This window comes from Mesocricetus auratus, unplaced genomic scaffold (assembly GCF_017639785.1).
Source record: "Mesocricetus auratus isolate SY011 unplaced genomic scaffold, BCM_Maur_2.0 Super-Scaffold_100014, whole genome shotgun sequence".
NCBI classification, from domain to species: domain Eukaryota; kingdom Metazoa; phylum Chordata; class Mammalia; order Rodentia; family Cricetidae; genus Mesocricetus; species Mesocricetus auratus.
The window spans coordinates 26,634,555-26,649,733 of NW_024429197.1; the positions used below are offsets into that span (position 1 = coordinate 26,634,555).

At 42.1% G+C, this 15,179-nt stretch overlaps 1 protein-coding gene across 1 annotated transcript in view; it reads left to right on the forward strand.

Moving 5' to 3' along the window:
• Positions 1–4,052, forward strand: part of Cmpk1 (cytidine/uridine monophosphate kinase 1) — a 29,377-nt gene extending 25,325 nt beyond the window's left edge. Inside the window, exons 4-6 of the mRNA XM_040756952.1 lie at positions 522–598; positions 827–923; positions 1,833–4,052. Of these exons, the coding sequence (XP_040612886.1) occupies positions 522–598; positions 827–923; positions 1,833–1,874 (216 nt within the window). The 3' untranslated portion in view covers positions 1,875–4,052. The remainder of the gene's footprint in view (positions 1–521; positions 599–826; positions 924–1,832) is intronic.
• The last annotated feature ends 11,127 nt before the right edge of the window (positions 4,053–15,179 follow it).

A 15,179-nucleotide genomic window follows, 5' to 3' on the forward strand; every position in this document is an offset into this window, starting at 1 on the left:
TTAAAATGTAGCTCTCTTCTCCCAACTCTTAAAAATATGTTTTCACTTACTCTTCAAAGTTAACTTTAGAATGTTACCACAGCTTTATAACTAAGGAATGTTTATTCACGATTAACAAGAGATGCTTTATTCAAATATGTTGACTCAAATACTTGGATATTTATGGAATTATTGTAAAGTAAGCAAAAATGGTACAAAGTTTGAGGAACGTAATTCATACCTAATGAGTTAATAATATGTCCGAGATGAAGCCATACCCACACAGATCTTCTTTTTATTGCAGTTCGAAAAAAAAATACATCAGGAAAAACTGAGTCATGAATGAATTCTTATGATCTGTACTTATTTAACCTAGTTTATATAAATTGAACCACATGTTTAAATTTAAAAAAGATTTTGCTGTTGATTAATGAGTTAGACACATTGAGTTTAATGCAGAATATTTTTCTGTTTTGTTTTAGTCTCTTCAAAAATATTTTTCTTTTGAGTTGTTTTAACTTTTTACTTCTGTCTCTCTTTAGATCTGTATTGAACGATGTCTTGAAAGGGGAAAAAGCAGTGGTAGGAGTGATGACAACAGAGAGAGCTTGGAAAAGAGGTACTTGGCAGTTTTTACTTCAGCTACCTTAGTCCTGGTATAGAAATCGAGTGACAGATTAACTTCCTGTTCCCTCTTGTCCAGAAAAAGAGCATCATGCTTATATAGGCACAGTGGCTTATCTAAAGAGAGAAAACACTTGAATCAGCCTTTGTTGTCAGCCTTTCTATAATGTGGAAGAGGGAGGACAAATAACCTGTAGTATTGAAACACATGTTTTGTTTGCAGAATTCAGACTTATCTTCAGTCAACAAAACCAATTATTGACTTATATGAAGAAATGGGGAAAGTCAAGAAAATAGACGCTTCTAAGTCTGTTGATGAAGTAAGTGCACCTGGCTTGCCTTTGCAGCAAATAAAACTGTGATTGATGGGGTAGGTGGGAAACATTTGAGGCTAACTGTGAAGTCAGTTGGGTGTTTGATTGTTTGTTTTTATTTTTATTTTCTTTTTTAAAAGACTAAAATGGGTTTGACAACTTCAGACCTTTTTTTTTTTAACAAGAAGTGGGTGATTTATTAATTCCAACCCTCTTTCCTCAAACAGTGGAAGGCAGGTATTATCAATACACTGATTTGAATCTTGTCTGTCGTTAAAGCCTGTAGCACAACTGGCATAGCATAGTGAAGGGCCCCAGCTACTCTCTCTTCCAAAGCACACAGCTTTGGAGCTGCAGGGCTCCAAGGACTCTGGTCTCTGTCCTGCTCAAACCTTAGTGTCTGTGACCATCTGCCTGCAGGTATCCTTAGTACTTCTGAGTTCATCTGCTCTCTCTTTCCCTGATTCTCTCTGTCTTCTTCCTCTTGTAATCATGGGACAAAAAAGCAGGTCATTGAGTATTTCTTCCATTGGCACTTCCTACAGGGTTGAGTCAGCACGTGAGAGGACTTGGACTTTTAGAGTCAAAATGATATTAGCAACTTGAGTATACATTTTACCAGACTACTAGCAGCCCATCAAGAAGTGCATTTTGTCTGAAAAGCATTAACAAAACATGTTCACACTTTTTTTATATGATTAATTTGTGTCATTGATAAAGTGAAATAGATTAAGAAGTTATGTTTAAAATTAATACAAAATTGATGTTTTTTAACAGGAACGTGTACAATCTTTTATGTGTAGTTTGTTTTATTTTTAATTTTGGTGTTGGAAATTGAACCTAGGATCTCTCACATGACACACAGTATTTTTTTTTAACAATATCTGCTTTTAAAATTGTATTTTTCCTTTATAGGTTTTTGGTGAAGTTATGAAGATCTTTGACAAAGAAGGCTAACTAACCCTGAAAAACCATCTTTGAAATCATGCTTGAATATTGCTTTGATAGCTGCTATCACAGCCCCCTTTTAAGGCAATTTTAATCTTTCAAAATTACATCTCAATTAATGTCTAGAAATATATAGTAAGGCAAATTATGTGTTATTTTTAATTTATGGTCACAATACACAGTGAATTCAGGTTTAATCATCTTTGGTATTATGGTGCTCACAAAATGAAGAGGGTATCAGCTAGTTCTTGTTTGTATTAAAAGACTGTCCCTTTTATGTTTGTGCCTTCTGTGAGCAAAATTTTTTAGCATGCATGCATATTCCTTTTGTAATTGCAATGTGTTAGGATTTGGGAATTCTACTTCTTTTTGCTGCACATTTAAGATTCCAGCCTGTTAAGTAAATCTGTGGACCAAATTTAAAGGAACCTTATGTCTAGTCAACTCTTGCACAAGGTGTTGAGTTAATAAACTCATAAAATGGATTCCTAGCAATGTTCTAGTATTTATCAAATGACTGACCATTTTCTGTTGAAAGTTAAAACTTAGGCATTGATTTGTTACAGCTTGTGCAAAGTTGTATGACAGGGCTTGCATTCAAGGTTTAGGTCAGGGAACAGGGGTTTCAGAGCATGACAGGATTGTCAACTTTCTTCTGACATACTCTGGGGCAATGGTCTAATGACTTGTGTTCCTATGGTCTGTGACATAGGGCTAGTCATTATTAAACTGATGTTAACACAGTCCCTAGTAGGAGACCCCTGACCTGCATGTGCTAGTTTATGTTAATATGATTCAGCTCTTGTTTTAATAACACTTCAAGGATTTTTTGTTTTCTTTCTTAGACTAAATACAGAGAATAAATTAGAAAAAGCAATCTAGTGGTTAAAATTCCCATTTGTATTTTATTTTCTGGAATACATTTTTTTCATCGTTACTTGTTTTAAAAGATTTTAAAAATCATTGCACTTTGGTCAGAAAAATAATAAATATATCTTATAAATGTCTGGTTCCCTTCCTGCCTGTTTTGTTCAATAAAGTCTGAGAGTCCAAATGATTTTCTTTCTTTAAAAAATTAAAAATGTGTTTTCTTTTTTTTTCTTTGTTCTATCTATCCCTAAAGCTGAGTGGTATCTAATGTTTTGCTTGTATGTATGTATATGTGTGTGCCATGTACTTGCCTGATGCTCACAAAAGTCAGAAGAAGGTGTTGGATCCCCTGCCACTAGAGGTACAGAAAGTTGTGAGCTGCCATGTGGGTGCTGGGAATAATCCAGGTCCTCTGCGAGAGCAGCCAGTGTTCTTCACTTGCTGTGAGAGAGCCATCTCTTCAGCCCTGTAGCTAGGGTTCTTAATAGATTTCTTTTCTTTAAATGCTCCTCATTTGAGCACTTACACTGTTTGGTACACAGGGTTAAATAGAATGTAGACTTTGTATAATTAGATTTTATATTTAAATTTATTGAGAAGAATGAGAACAAGTTAATAGATTTTTTAAATAATACATTTCTGTGTGTCTTACAAAATTCACTTACTAATGAGACACATTTCAACATACTTGTCATTAGAAAACAAAGTATCCCTCCATACAGTAGTATACTATACAATAGTGATTGGCCACCACACCTGACATTGAGTCTGTCCTGGTTCTTGGTTTGTAGTGAGTTTTTGTCGAGTATTGTAACCCAGCAGAGGAGAGGCTTTGTTGATGATTAATCACACAGCTATGAAATGAAGTAAAGGTACAGACTGTTGTGAGACTTCCTGTTCATGCTAGTGAAGAAATCTGTCAGCTGGGAATGTAAATATTCTTACTGATGACTACGAGAACCCCCTTTGGGTTTTGAGGGGACTAGGTGTTTTTTTTCATCAAATACTTCTCTGACATTTGCAAATAAACCAAAAAACACATTTATTTCTAAATTATGAGTACTTTTTTGTTTGCTTTTTAAGTAGTAAAACATGTTGGCAATATTGAGTTTTGGAGTTGAGATACCTCTGACTTGGCTAGTTTAGTCACTCCATTTATTTAAGATTCAGTACTAAGAAGCTTTTATGGTTCTTGAAGGACCTTACTTTGAGCCTTGCTGTATGTTAAAGGTTAATGTCATTTCCATGTGTTGGTGTTGGGTGTGTATGAATTATTTAGTAAATAATCCCAATAAATGTGCTGATGCCTTTGCTGTCTTTGCTGGTTCTGATTTCTGTTCTCCAAGTGTATTAAAGATGAAACAGACCGGGCGGTGGTGGCGCATGCTTTTAATCCCAGCACTCGGGAGGCAGAGGCAGGCGGATCTCTGTGAGTTCGAGGCTGGGCTGGACCGATAGCCTCCAAAACAATACAGAGAAACCCTGTCTCTTAAAACCAAAAAAAAAAGATGAAACAATATAACATGTGCACCCTCACACAGCAAAGGCAGAGTTCAAGGCAGGAGAGCTTGCTTCTCTGCTTTGTGTTTGGGTGTCTGGGCTTAAACAGAACAGGTAATATTATCTCATTTCTTCAAGAGCTCATCTGGGCAGAGCAAATGTAACCTGTTTCACCACCTGTGAGAAACATGCCTTGTCTCTTGGAAGGGAACTTAACAGCAGGGAGTATTTCAAAATGTGGACTGACCATGTCGTTACCATTTTAGTTGTTTGCTGTCATTGAAGAGGTACCTGAATGGAACGACAGCCTCTGTATTGTTTAATACAGAGAAACCCTGTCTCGTAAAAAAAAAAAAAAGAGGTACCTGGAGATAATGGTGATTGAAAGATTAGGCCATAGGAGGCTAGCATCCCCTCCTTGGAGATTTGGTCTTTGTCTTCAAATGGGTACTAATGGCACAAGCCATTGTGCTGCCAGCATATTCTTTGCCTTCTGGTTTTCTGTCTAGAACACTGATGTGGGTGTTCAGATATCTTCTGCTAATTCATTTCAACATTTTTTTGCCCCCTGTGAGACAGGACTCAATTATATAGTCCAGGCTGATCCCAAACGCAACTTCCTCCTTCTTTAGCCGCTAATGTGCTGGGATCATAGGTCTGTACCATCACCTGGTTCAGTTATTGTTACTTAGTTATCCCTAACAGCCCTGTATCTTCAGCCAAATCGAATATTCCTTAATTCCAATCTTGCTTTTTAATAAAAAGGAAGCTTATGTGCCAAAGAAGGAAAACAATGGTTCTAAGCATCTGTCCCTTTACTTTCTCATCCTTGAAGCCAGTGTGTTACATATAGGTGCTGTTGTTGATGTTGTAATGATCTAGGTATTCTCCAAACCCTGTTCACCATTTTTTTCTGTTATGGGGAGATAGGAAAACTCAAGTTGAATTTTATGGTAGGGCTAACCATACTAGCTCCAGGCTGCCAGGCCCATCAGAGCAAAACCCACTTTCTTGAGGTTTGTCTTCAAAGAATTCTTTTTTAGTAGGTCACCGAATACAGTACCACATTCTAGCCTTCATTGTGCTCATGAACAGCACCAACTAAGAGCACTTATTGAATAATCATGAACACAAGTTTGGATCCCAGCATGTTGCATATGACTGTAATTCCAGCTCTGAGGGATCTGTGTCCTCTTTGGGCCTCCAATGTATGAATAGGTATGCGTGCATGAGCACATAAACATAGACACATACACATACATAAACATGCATGCATAAATGAAAATAATCTTTTTTGGTTATTTGAGACAAGGTTTCCTTGTAGCCCTGGCTGTCCTGGAACTTGCTCTGTAGACCAGGCTGGTCTTGAACTCAGATCAGCCTACTTCTGCCTCCCGAGTGCTGGGATTAAAGGTATATGCTACTACTGCCCATCTAAGAATTATCTTTCTTAAAAACGTATTTGTGAGCTTTGGAAATAGTCACAGTATTTTTCTTTCTTTTTTAGACACTGTCTCGCTATGTAGCCTTGGCTGGCCTTGATTTTATAGGACCTGTCTGCCTCTGCCTCCCAAGTAATGCTGGGATTTAAGGGGTGCACCATTACACCTGACTCCCGAAGTTAAGATGAGCTCCCAAGAAAATTCCTTCATTTAGTAAGCTGTGTTGGGTTCTAAACTCTTGGCACCTATAAGGATGCAGCTGAACCGGCCTGCCAGCTTCCTGGCTCTAAGGACTTCCAGGGCCAGAGGGCAAAGCTATTGGCTAGATTCAGCCATTGGTACTTAAAGGCACAAAATTCCTAACGTACCTCTGCTCACCACAAGCTGTTTGTATGCTTTATAAAGAAGCCTTTCTACAAGCTGTCAGAACTTGGTAGAACTTGATACTAGTAACAGTATCAAAGTTGCCCCATGATGTCTAGCTGCTTGCTCTCTACCAAAAGCATATAAAATACTGTCATCGCACATCTTCATTTGGGATGGTGGTCTAAGTGAGCACAGTCTTTACATTATTTAGAAGGTAAAAATAACTAATCTTGAGTTGACTAGCTTTTAGATTGGGAGAGAGTACTTTAGAATGTCCAAGTTGTTGACCTCAGGGCGTAGCTCCACAGTAGAGCATTTATTTAGTGTGATCAAGGTCCTGGGTTCAATTTCCAGTGCCACAAGAACTTAAAGTAATAAATTGACCAGGTTAAAACAGCAGCCTCAGCTGGGTGCCTTGATAGGTGCCTATCACCTCGCTACATAGGAGACTAAGAGGAAACGATCATAGGAACCCAGGAGGACAGCCTGAGCAATACAGCAAGACTGAACAATAAAGCCAGCTCTCAAAACTCTCCTGTCTCAAATAGTGTCAGAATGTGCCGTGCTTGGTATCCAGCATGACTGAGCAGGGTGTATCCCTTCCTCTGCTTAGAGCCTTTACTTGGGTTGGGTAAGTGCTGTTTCAGGAAGGAAGATAAATACTGGGCTTGGACTTGAGGCTGCTACTGCTGTGTGCTAATGGAAAAATCTGGGGGATGGAATGGCATGGGGCAAGGAAAGTAAAATTTTACTCCACTATACTTGTATTATGGTCCTTGTTGGGCCTGACTTGTTCTTTCAATTGTCACTCATCAAACACCACTTCTTGTTCTATCCCAAATGTTCATGATCATAGACCACATTCCCACTCCTGGCCTGAGTGTTAAACCATTGTCTTATGTGACCACATGTACATTAACTAATTAGTAAAATAATAGCTATATACACAAAGGATTCATTATCTCAGTCTAATAACATTCATGCAAGGGTGTACCCTCTTAGTTTTAGCTAGCTGGTCACTCACAAGCCAATTTTCAGGGGTGTTGATCCTGAGACTTGGTTCCAAAGGATGGTAATAGCACCAAAATCTTCCTGTTACAAAAATTGGTCTGCTATTTATTCAAAAAGGCTTTTGAGACAAAGATACAACATCAGCTATCCCCAATCACTACAAGCTTACCAGACAAAACTCAGGTTCAGTGGTTCCTTAACCACACTTTTGAAAATGCTTTTGCCCCATATGTATGTATGTCTTAGACATGTCCATATGTGAGGGGGTTCATACATATGAGGATGCTTGAACACACACACACACACACACACACACACACACACACACTAATGTGAAAGTGGAAAATTGATGTTTTCTTTTTTTCCTCAATCGCTCTTTACTAAAGTGGGGTTCCTTGCTGAATCTGGAGTCTGCCTTAGGGATCTCATCTCTGTTTCCTGAATGCTGAGATCATAGGCAGTCACCATGTTTGGCTTTTACATAGGTTCTGCGGCCTCTGAACCCATCCTTATGTAATTCCCTTATCCATTGAGACATTGAGACACTCTCCTCCTCCTCCTCCTCTTCCTCTTTCTACTCATTGTGTGGGTTTATAAGTGAGAACCACCACACCCAGTCAGTCTATGCTTTTAATGCTGGCTGGCTTTTACTTCTGTGGTCTTACTTTGTTTTTCTAGCAATTCTGAGGCACCTTGGAATTGTTTTCCTTTTGCAAGGACCATTAAAGCAAGGCCCAAGAGTGCAACTTTATTGCCTAATGTGCTTTATAAGTTGGTAGTTGGGGGTTTGGAACTGAGGTACAATTAATGTATTCACATTAAGTCTCATATTTCTACCTGCTGCCCACCTACAACCAGGCAACAAACCCTTGAATACCCTCACTATTCTTCCTTCTTTTTCCATTGGTTGGTTGATTGATTGACAGAGTCTTAACATAGCCTGAGCTAGCCTCAAATTCTTATGTAGCATGGAGGATGACCTTCAAATTCTGATCCTCCTGCCTCTACCTTCTAATGCTGGGATTTATGCTTGGCTGGCTGACTTCCTTCCTTCCTTCCTTCCTTCCTTCCTTCCTTCCTTCCTTTCTTCCTTCCTTCCTTTCTTCCTTCCTCCCTCCCTCCCTCTCTTCCTCCCTCCCTCTCATATTATCCTTGGCATGGTAACGCATTACTTTAATACCAGCACTCAGGGCAAGGGGACAGAGGTAGTTGGATCTCTGAGCTTGAGACTATCCACATAGTGGCTACATAGTGAAACTGTCAAAAAATGTTTGTTTAGTTGTGCTGCAAACACAAACACACACACACACACACACACACACACACACACACACGCAAACACACACACACACGCAAACACACACACACACACACACACTACCACATATGTAGAGGTCAGAGGACAACTTCTGGAAGTCAAGTGTGTTCTTCCATTGTTCAGGTTCTGGGATTAAACTCAGGTCATCATTCTTGGAAACAATTGCCATTGTCTGCTGAGTTATCTTGTTGAACCAAGAAAGCTCACATTTCTAGTGTATTATTTTCTTTATTGTATGTTTCACCATAAGATGTAACATTTTTGCTTATTTTGCTAGATTTAAGAGCCAGGAGAATAAAATCACCAGTCTTTTAATTTTTTATTTGGTACTTTTTATTCTTTGAAAGTTTTATGTTTATACAACAATCAAAAACATCAGTTTGATGGCCAGTCATGGTGGTGCATGCCTTAGTTCCAGGAAGGCAGAGGACTCCCTGAAGTTCTAGGCCAGCCTGGTCTACATAGTGAGTTTCATGGTGAGACCTTGTCTCAAGAAACAAAAACAACGCCCCAATCCCACATCAGTTTATAAGTCTGTTTCCCAGGGCCTCAAACAGTACATAGTGGGCACTCAGTTAATACTTGTTGGAAAGAAGACACAGAAAAGAATAAAAAAGATTGGAAGTAGCTGTAGCTCTAAGGTTCATCTCTGAACTTTGGATCCCAGAAGGGTCTGCTTGTGATTCCCTTGGTATTTTATTGTCATTGCCCCATGGGTTGGGAGTGGTTGAACATGAAGGTAGACTTTGGACACCCTCAGCTCCACTCTGCTTTTAGCATACAATTCACAAAGACAAAACATGACTCTTATTAAAAGGGGCTGGGGGGTGGGGAACGACATGGGGACTATGGCCAGAAAACTCCGTTCTGGCAGACATCTCATCCAGGCTATTTTTAAAATGTATTTGTGTGTGTGTACATGTATATGTATGTGTGTATATGTGTGTGTCTGTGTACATGTATATGAATGTGTGTGTATATGTATGTACATGTGTATCTATGTGTGTGTACATGTGTATGAATTTGTGTGTATGTGTGTGTGTGTCTGTGAATGTGAGCTTGTTACAGTATGCATGTGGAGGTCGGTGGACAGCTTTGTGGAGTTACTTCTCTTATTCCACCTTTATTTTCCATTCTGGTAATTGAATCCTGATCATCAGGTTTTTGTGGCAAGTGCTTAACCCTCCATCTTACTGGCCAATTTTGTTTTGACCCCCTCACACCTTTATTTCACTATTATTGTGTTAGGATATGGAAAATCTCTGCTGTACAAAGGACACATTTCTGGCTTATGTTTTAGATTTGAAACCACTTAGTACAAAAAAATGTCTGTTTGAAACCTTATAAAATTATAGTATATCCTCAGGACTTTAACAATGACTATAGTTATTGAAACTAGACAAGAATCAACTGGTATACTTGCAGCCTGCTCTCTTTAGGTAGGCATCATGATGTTTCTGTTATTTTTATTACACTGAATTTATTTGGGGGAGGCATACTCATGCCACAGTATGTATGCAGTGGTCAGAGGACTTGTGGGAATCAGTTCACTTATATGGGTCTTGCTGAACAAACTCAGGTCATCAGGCATGGTGGCAAGTACCTTTACTTGTTGAACTCTCTCGCTGGTCCTTTATTTGGCTTTGTATTGTTTTTTGTTGTTTTGTTTTGAGACAGTATTTTACCATGGAATCCAGGCTTGTCTGGAACTCATATGTAGACCAGGCTAGCCTCAAACTTACAATAATCCTCTTGCCTCTGTCTCCTGAGTATTGGGATTGCAGAGGCATGTGCCACCAAGCCTATCTGGTACTTCTTTTATTTATTTATTTATTTATTTATTTATTTATTTATTTATTTATTTATTTTGGTCTTGTTGAGATAGAGTTTCTCTTTGTAATGGTCCTGGCTGTCTTGGAACTCACTTTATAGACCAGGCCGGCCTTGAACTCACAGAGCTCCACCTGCCTCTTCCTCCCAAGTTCTGGGACTAAAGGCGTGTGCCAACACTGCCCAGCTGGTCAGTGCAGTCTTCTTAAGCTTTTGTGTGTTGGGATAGGAAAGTGTCCTTGAGGCTCTCCAGACAGTCGGAACCACAATGAGGCGAGAGCCTTGCTCTCCTGTCTCCTGGTTCTTCCTGCAGCACGTTTTTCCCGCCTCCCTCCAGTGAAGGCCTTGGGAAGGCGAAGCAGTCGTCCCATGATGCTCTAGAACTGCTGTTATTGTGCAGCAGGACTTGATGAGCATTTGTTATTTTAAATCATGTTTATAACAAAACCCAAATGCCTCAGGCTCCACCTCCAGGAAATCTAATTTAATTTTAAAGGCTCCTTGGATGAGTTCAACCAGTAGTTCTCAAACAGGATCTTTGTGAGGGCTGGTTAAACCCAGAATGCATCCCAAAATGTGGGTTTCTGAGTCAATCTAGTGTATGGCCAAGAATATCTCCCCCTCCATCTGTGTGTGTGAGTGTGTATGAGTGTGCATGCAGGTGCGTGCGTGTGAAGGACAAAGGACAAGCATCATCCCTCAGGTCCTGTCTATCTTGCTTTTTGAGAGAGGCCTCTCATTGGCCAGAAACTCACCAAGTCGGCTGGAATGGCTGCCAGTGAGCCCGAAGATTCACTGGTCTCCACCTTCCCAGCACTGGGATTACTAGCATGTCAGAATTGGTATTCCTTACAAACTCTTAGAACCTCTATACCAAAAGTAACCAGGTTCGATACAGCCTTGTAGGCAAGGAGCCAAGTCTATCCACAGTGTCGAGTGCAGAGTAGGTTCTCAGTGTGAGTGGACTGACAATTGGTAAGCGCTTACTAAAAGCTCACAAATGCCCAGTCTCCCCTTCCAGAAGCCCCAGGACTGAGGAAAAGGCACTGTGAGGGGTCCTGACCTTCTTCACGAGGGGAGTTGCAAAGGCACTGTGAGGGGTCCTGACCTTCTTCACGAGGGGAGTTGCAAAGGGTGTCAGATTGCTCCTTTCTTCTTACTTGGCAGTTGCCATGACCCCGAAAAGCTGGAAGAGCACAAGGGACCCCCAAACTCTGGAGGGAGGTGGAGTAGATGTATTGGGCATGGCTTCAGGACAAGGGGATGGTGTGGGAGCAGTATAAGGAAGACCTAAGGTAAGAGTCCCCAACAGTGAGTTGGGCTTCCTGAGGATATGGTCCCCACCCTAAACACATGCTAAGAGTCTGCCAGTCCTGAGGGTCTATGATTCAGTCATGTTTGAGGGGTAGCTTAGTCTGAGGTCCACCTGGAACCCCAGATTTATTCTCAGGCCTTCTTGAGACCCAAGACCCGGGAGTTCGCTAGCCATAGAAGTGGAGGAAAGGGACAGGATGGGGATTTGTGTCTTCTCATAGGAGCCTAAAAGTGAGATGTTCCCTTGGCTTCTCCTTCTGCCTTCCAGGGCCACCTGCTCGGCAAAGGCTGCTGGGAAGACTATTGCTGGTGGTTGGGAGGTAACTTTGTCATGGAGAAGAGGAACTGCGTGTTTCCATGGAGAAACAGCACTAGGAAAGACAGCAAGGAAGAACCTCCTGTGAGCAAGGGTGAAGGCGAGAAGGGACCATACGAAGCTAAGAGCAGAAGTGCACTGGAGAGTCTCTTCTAGTAAAAGGTTAAAGAGCGCAGATGGTGTCCCGTGATTATGTGCCTGAGCCCAAACTAGAAAGCTGGGGAGCTGTTAGGGTATGTGAGTCAGTTCCACAAAGCGCTTTGGGTTTTGGAGGCTCCCTCCTGTTTATCTCCTCCTCCCACTCTTCTCCCCACTTCTCCCCTACCCCCTTTTACCGCCTCCTCCTCTCTCTCCCTTCTCTCTGTAGACTCCCTTAAACTCCATTCTGAAACCCTTAATGGGTTTTTCCATCTCACTTGGGACATTTTGAAAAACCTCTCTGGCTTGGCCTAGGTTGGGGCTGGGCCCAAGGCAAGCTGGCTAGGAGGTGGGTCCCGGCAATAAGCAACCCACAGAATTGTGTCTGTTATTTAAGAAAAGTTTCTGGGTTTTTGGCTAATTGCAAAAATACATAATGGATGCTTTTTGCATCTGCTAGTTATTCTAGAACAGGCCTGCATCCAAGAGCAAACTTTAAACAAACAATAAGATTATGGAGCTTAACTATTTCAATGTGTAACAGAAAAGAAAGCCAAGCCCCAAGAAGTTACGTTAACACATGCACTCAGACATAAGCACATGAGTGATCACACCGACAGACACAACACACACATGCAGAGTTTGGCACTAGTACACCAAGCATATAAGCGATCATACCAGGCACTAGTACACCAAGCATATAAGCGATCATACCAACAGATACAATATACACGCGCAAGGCTTGGCACTAGTACACACAAATTCCTGCTTGCATACTAGCACCTATGACATATTTGCACACCCAACTCAAACACAAGCCCAATTAAACACCTATGCACAGTTTCTCATGGTACATTCATGTAAGTATTTGAAAACACCCACATATCTGGGCAACGAAAGCACACAGATACATGACACCAAACCCATAGGCATTTACAAAAATCTTTTTTTCTAGTTACATGAGTGATCTTCCTGGATAAATGAATAGTCGTCACAATTGGAAATTAAGTGAAGCACTTCGCTAGCACTTTGTCACAGGCTCAGGCTGTATAGGCTTGGTTAGATGTAGTTATCAATGCAGCCACCAGGGGGCGCCCAGGGTCCATTCTGCATCTGCATTGAGCTGGTCAGTTTCTGTATACATACAAGCCCACACCTTCCTGTTCTGATTCTCGGCACAGAGCTTTGTGGGCCCAACCCTGACTTTTTCCGTGTCCCCTGTACCTGTTCTCATCTTGTTCTTGTAACGCACCACAGAAGCAAAGTTCCCTCCGACAGAACAATGCATCTTACATAAGTGGATTTGCCAGGTCTTGATAGACATATGATTCCTACCTAACCCTTCTCTGCGAGCAGCTGTCAAACTCACTAGGTTTCCAACCTCTCCCAGACTCTTCCAGTGCAGAACAGCCAAAGTCACTAATACACATTTAAGCGATGGAGTGAACGAGCCCATGCCCAGCCAAATACAGCCCCAATACACGCCCACCCCCACTAGGTTGAAGAGGTCTCTGGACTTCAACACTCACCTGGCCTTTTGTGTTTCCAGGCTACAAATGTCAGTTTCTAAGCACAAGGTAGGGGCTGAGGGGATGGCTCAGTAGGTAAAGCACTCACTGTGCAAGGCTGAGGACCCAAGTCCCCTGAGGACCTAAACAGAAGCTACATGAGTGAGATAGCATGCGCACCTGAAATCCCAGTTCTCCTTGGGAAGAAAGGAGACCACAATAGAAGACTCCCCAGAAGTTCAAGGACCGTATCATCTGCAGCAGTGAACAAAGAGACCCAGTCTCACGCAAGGTAGACGGTAAGGACACGTGAGGCTGCTTGACCTACGTGCACTGCGGCACACACACCAGCACTCACACACATCGAGCCCCCACCCAAGGTAGAGACAGGAAGTCAAGAAGTCAGGAAACCCATGATTTTCAGATTCTCAGGCAGGAGTGCTCCTGCCTTCTCACTAAACAGCTCAGACTTTTCATCCAACAGACATACCCACAGTCCATTATGACGGGCCCCATGCGACCCTGGAAACACAAGACTGATAGATACTCTTCCAAAGACGTAACGGCCTGCTGTGTTTATATGAGCAGTACTGCACAGGATATGCAGCAGCAGACCAAGCTCAGGAATGGCTGCGAGGAACTTTCTAGAGAAGCAGGGCAGGATGGGAGAGAGTTGAGGAATGGGCATTGCATCTCTGCTTGGTTGATCCTCACAGAGGAAGCCCAGGTCTGCCTGTCTGTGGCCTGAAAGCTTAACCGCCAGTCTATAATGACTCTGTGACATAAACAAAGGATCTGCTTGAGACTGATAGGCCAAAGGCACACTGGACTATTTGGTTTCTATGGCTTCACAATAATCACCACAACTAGGTGACTTAAAACACCTGCCTATTACCTCAAGTTCTACAGGTCAGAAGTCCGGGCAGAGCTAGCTGGCTTCCCTTCCCACAGTATCATAAGCCTGAAATCAAGATGTCAGCTGGCCCAGGCTCTTCCTGGAGGCTCTGGGAAATTCACCTGCAAACTTCTTCCTTAGGCTTGAAGGGCAGAGGCGCTCGTCCTTGCTACTGCTGATCATCAGGTGTTCCCAGCTCCGGAGGCTGCTCTCAGATCTTTTCCACACGCCCTTCCATTTTGAGCACAGCAAGGGAGGCAGAACCTTCCTTTTGTATCTGTTACCTCTATTGCCAACTGCACAAAACTCTCAGCTTTAAATTAAGTGGCCCTGGTGACAATATTGGGTTTGACTCAATATCTCCTCATCTTAAATTGTCTGGCCAGTTCCTCAGCTGCAGCTGTTAAGTCCCGTTTACCTTGCAGTTCCCAGAGGGTGGAGTTATCCTAGGGTGAAGGTCTATCCAGGACAGAACTCTGCCCGGGCTTACCCTCACTCATCCTTTCCCTCTGAGGGAGTTGAACCTGTGATTCTGCTTTATGGCCAAGGGTAGATTACCAGACTGTGCCCAATCAAGTCGTAAGAGCCCATTCATAAAACAAAGTTTCTCTGGCCGGCAGGAGAGATTCTAGAAAGTCAAGGAGGTTCAGGCACCAGAGGCACTTGCCTGTTGCTTGCTTTGAAGATGGAGAGGGCCTTTTGCCAGGAAGGGAGAAAGTCTGGGAGCTGAGAGCAGCCTGCAATTGACAGCAAAGACTCAGAGGCAGCTGGGCCACACCTCCTGGGAACTGAATCCGGCTAGTAGT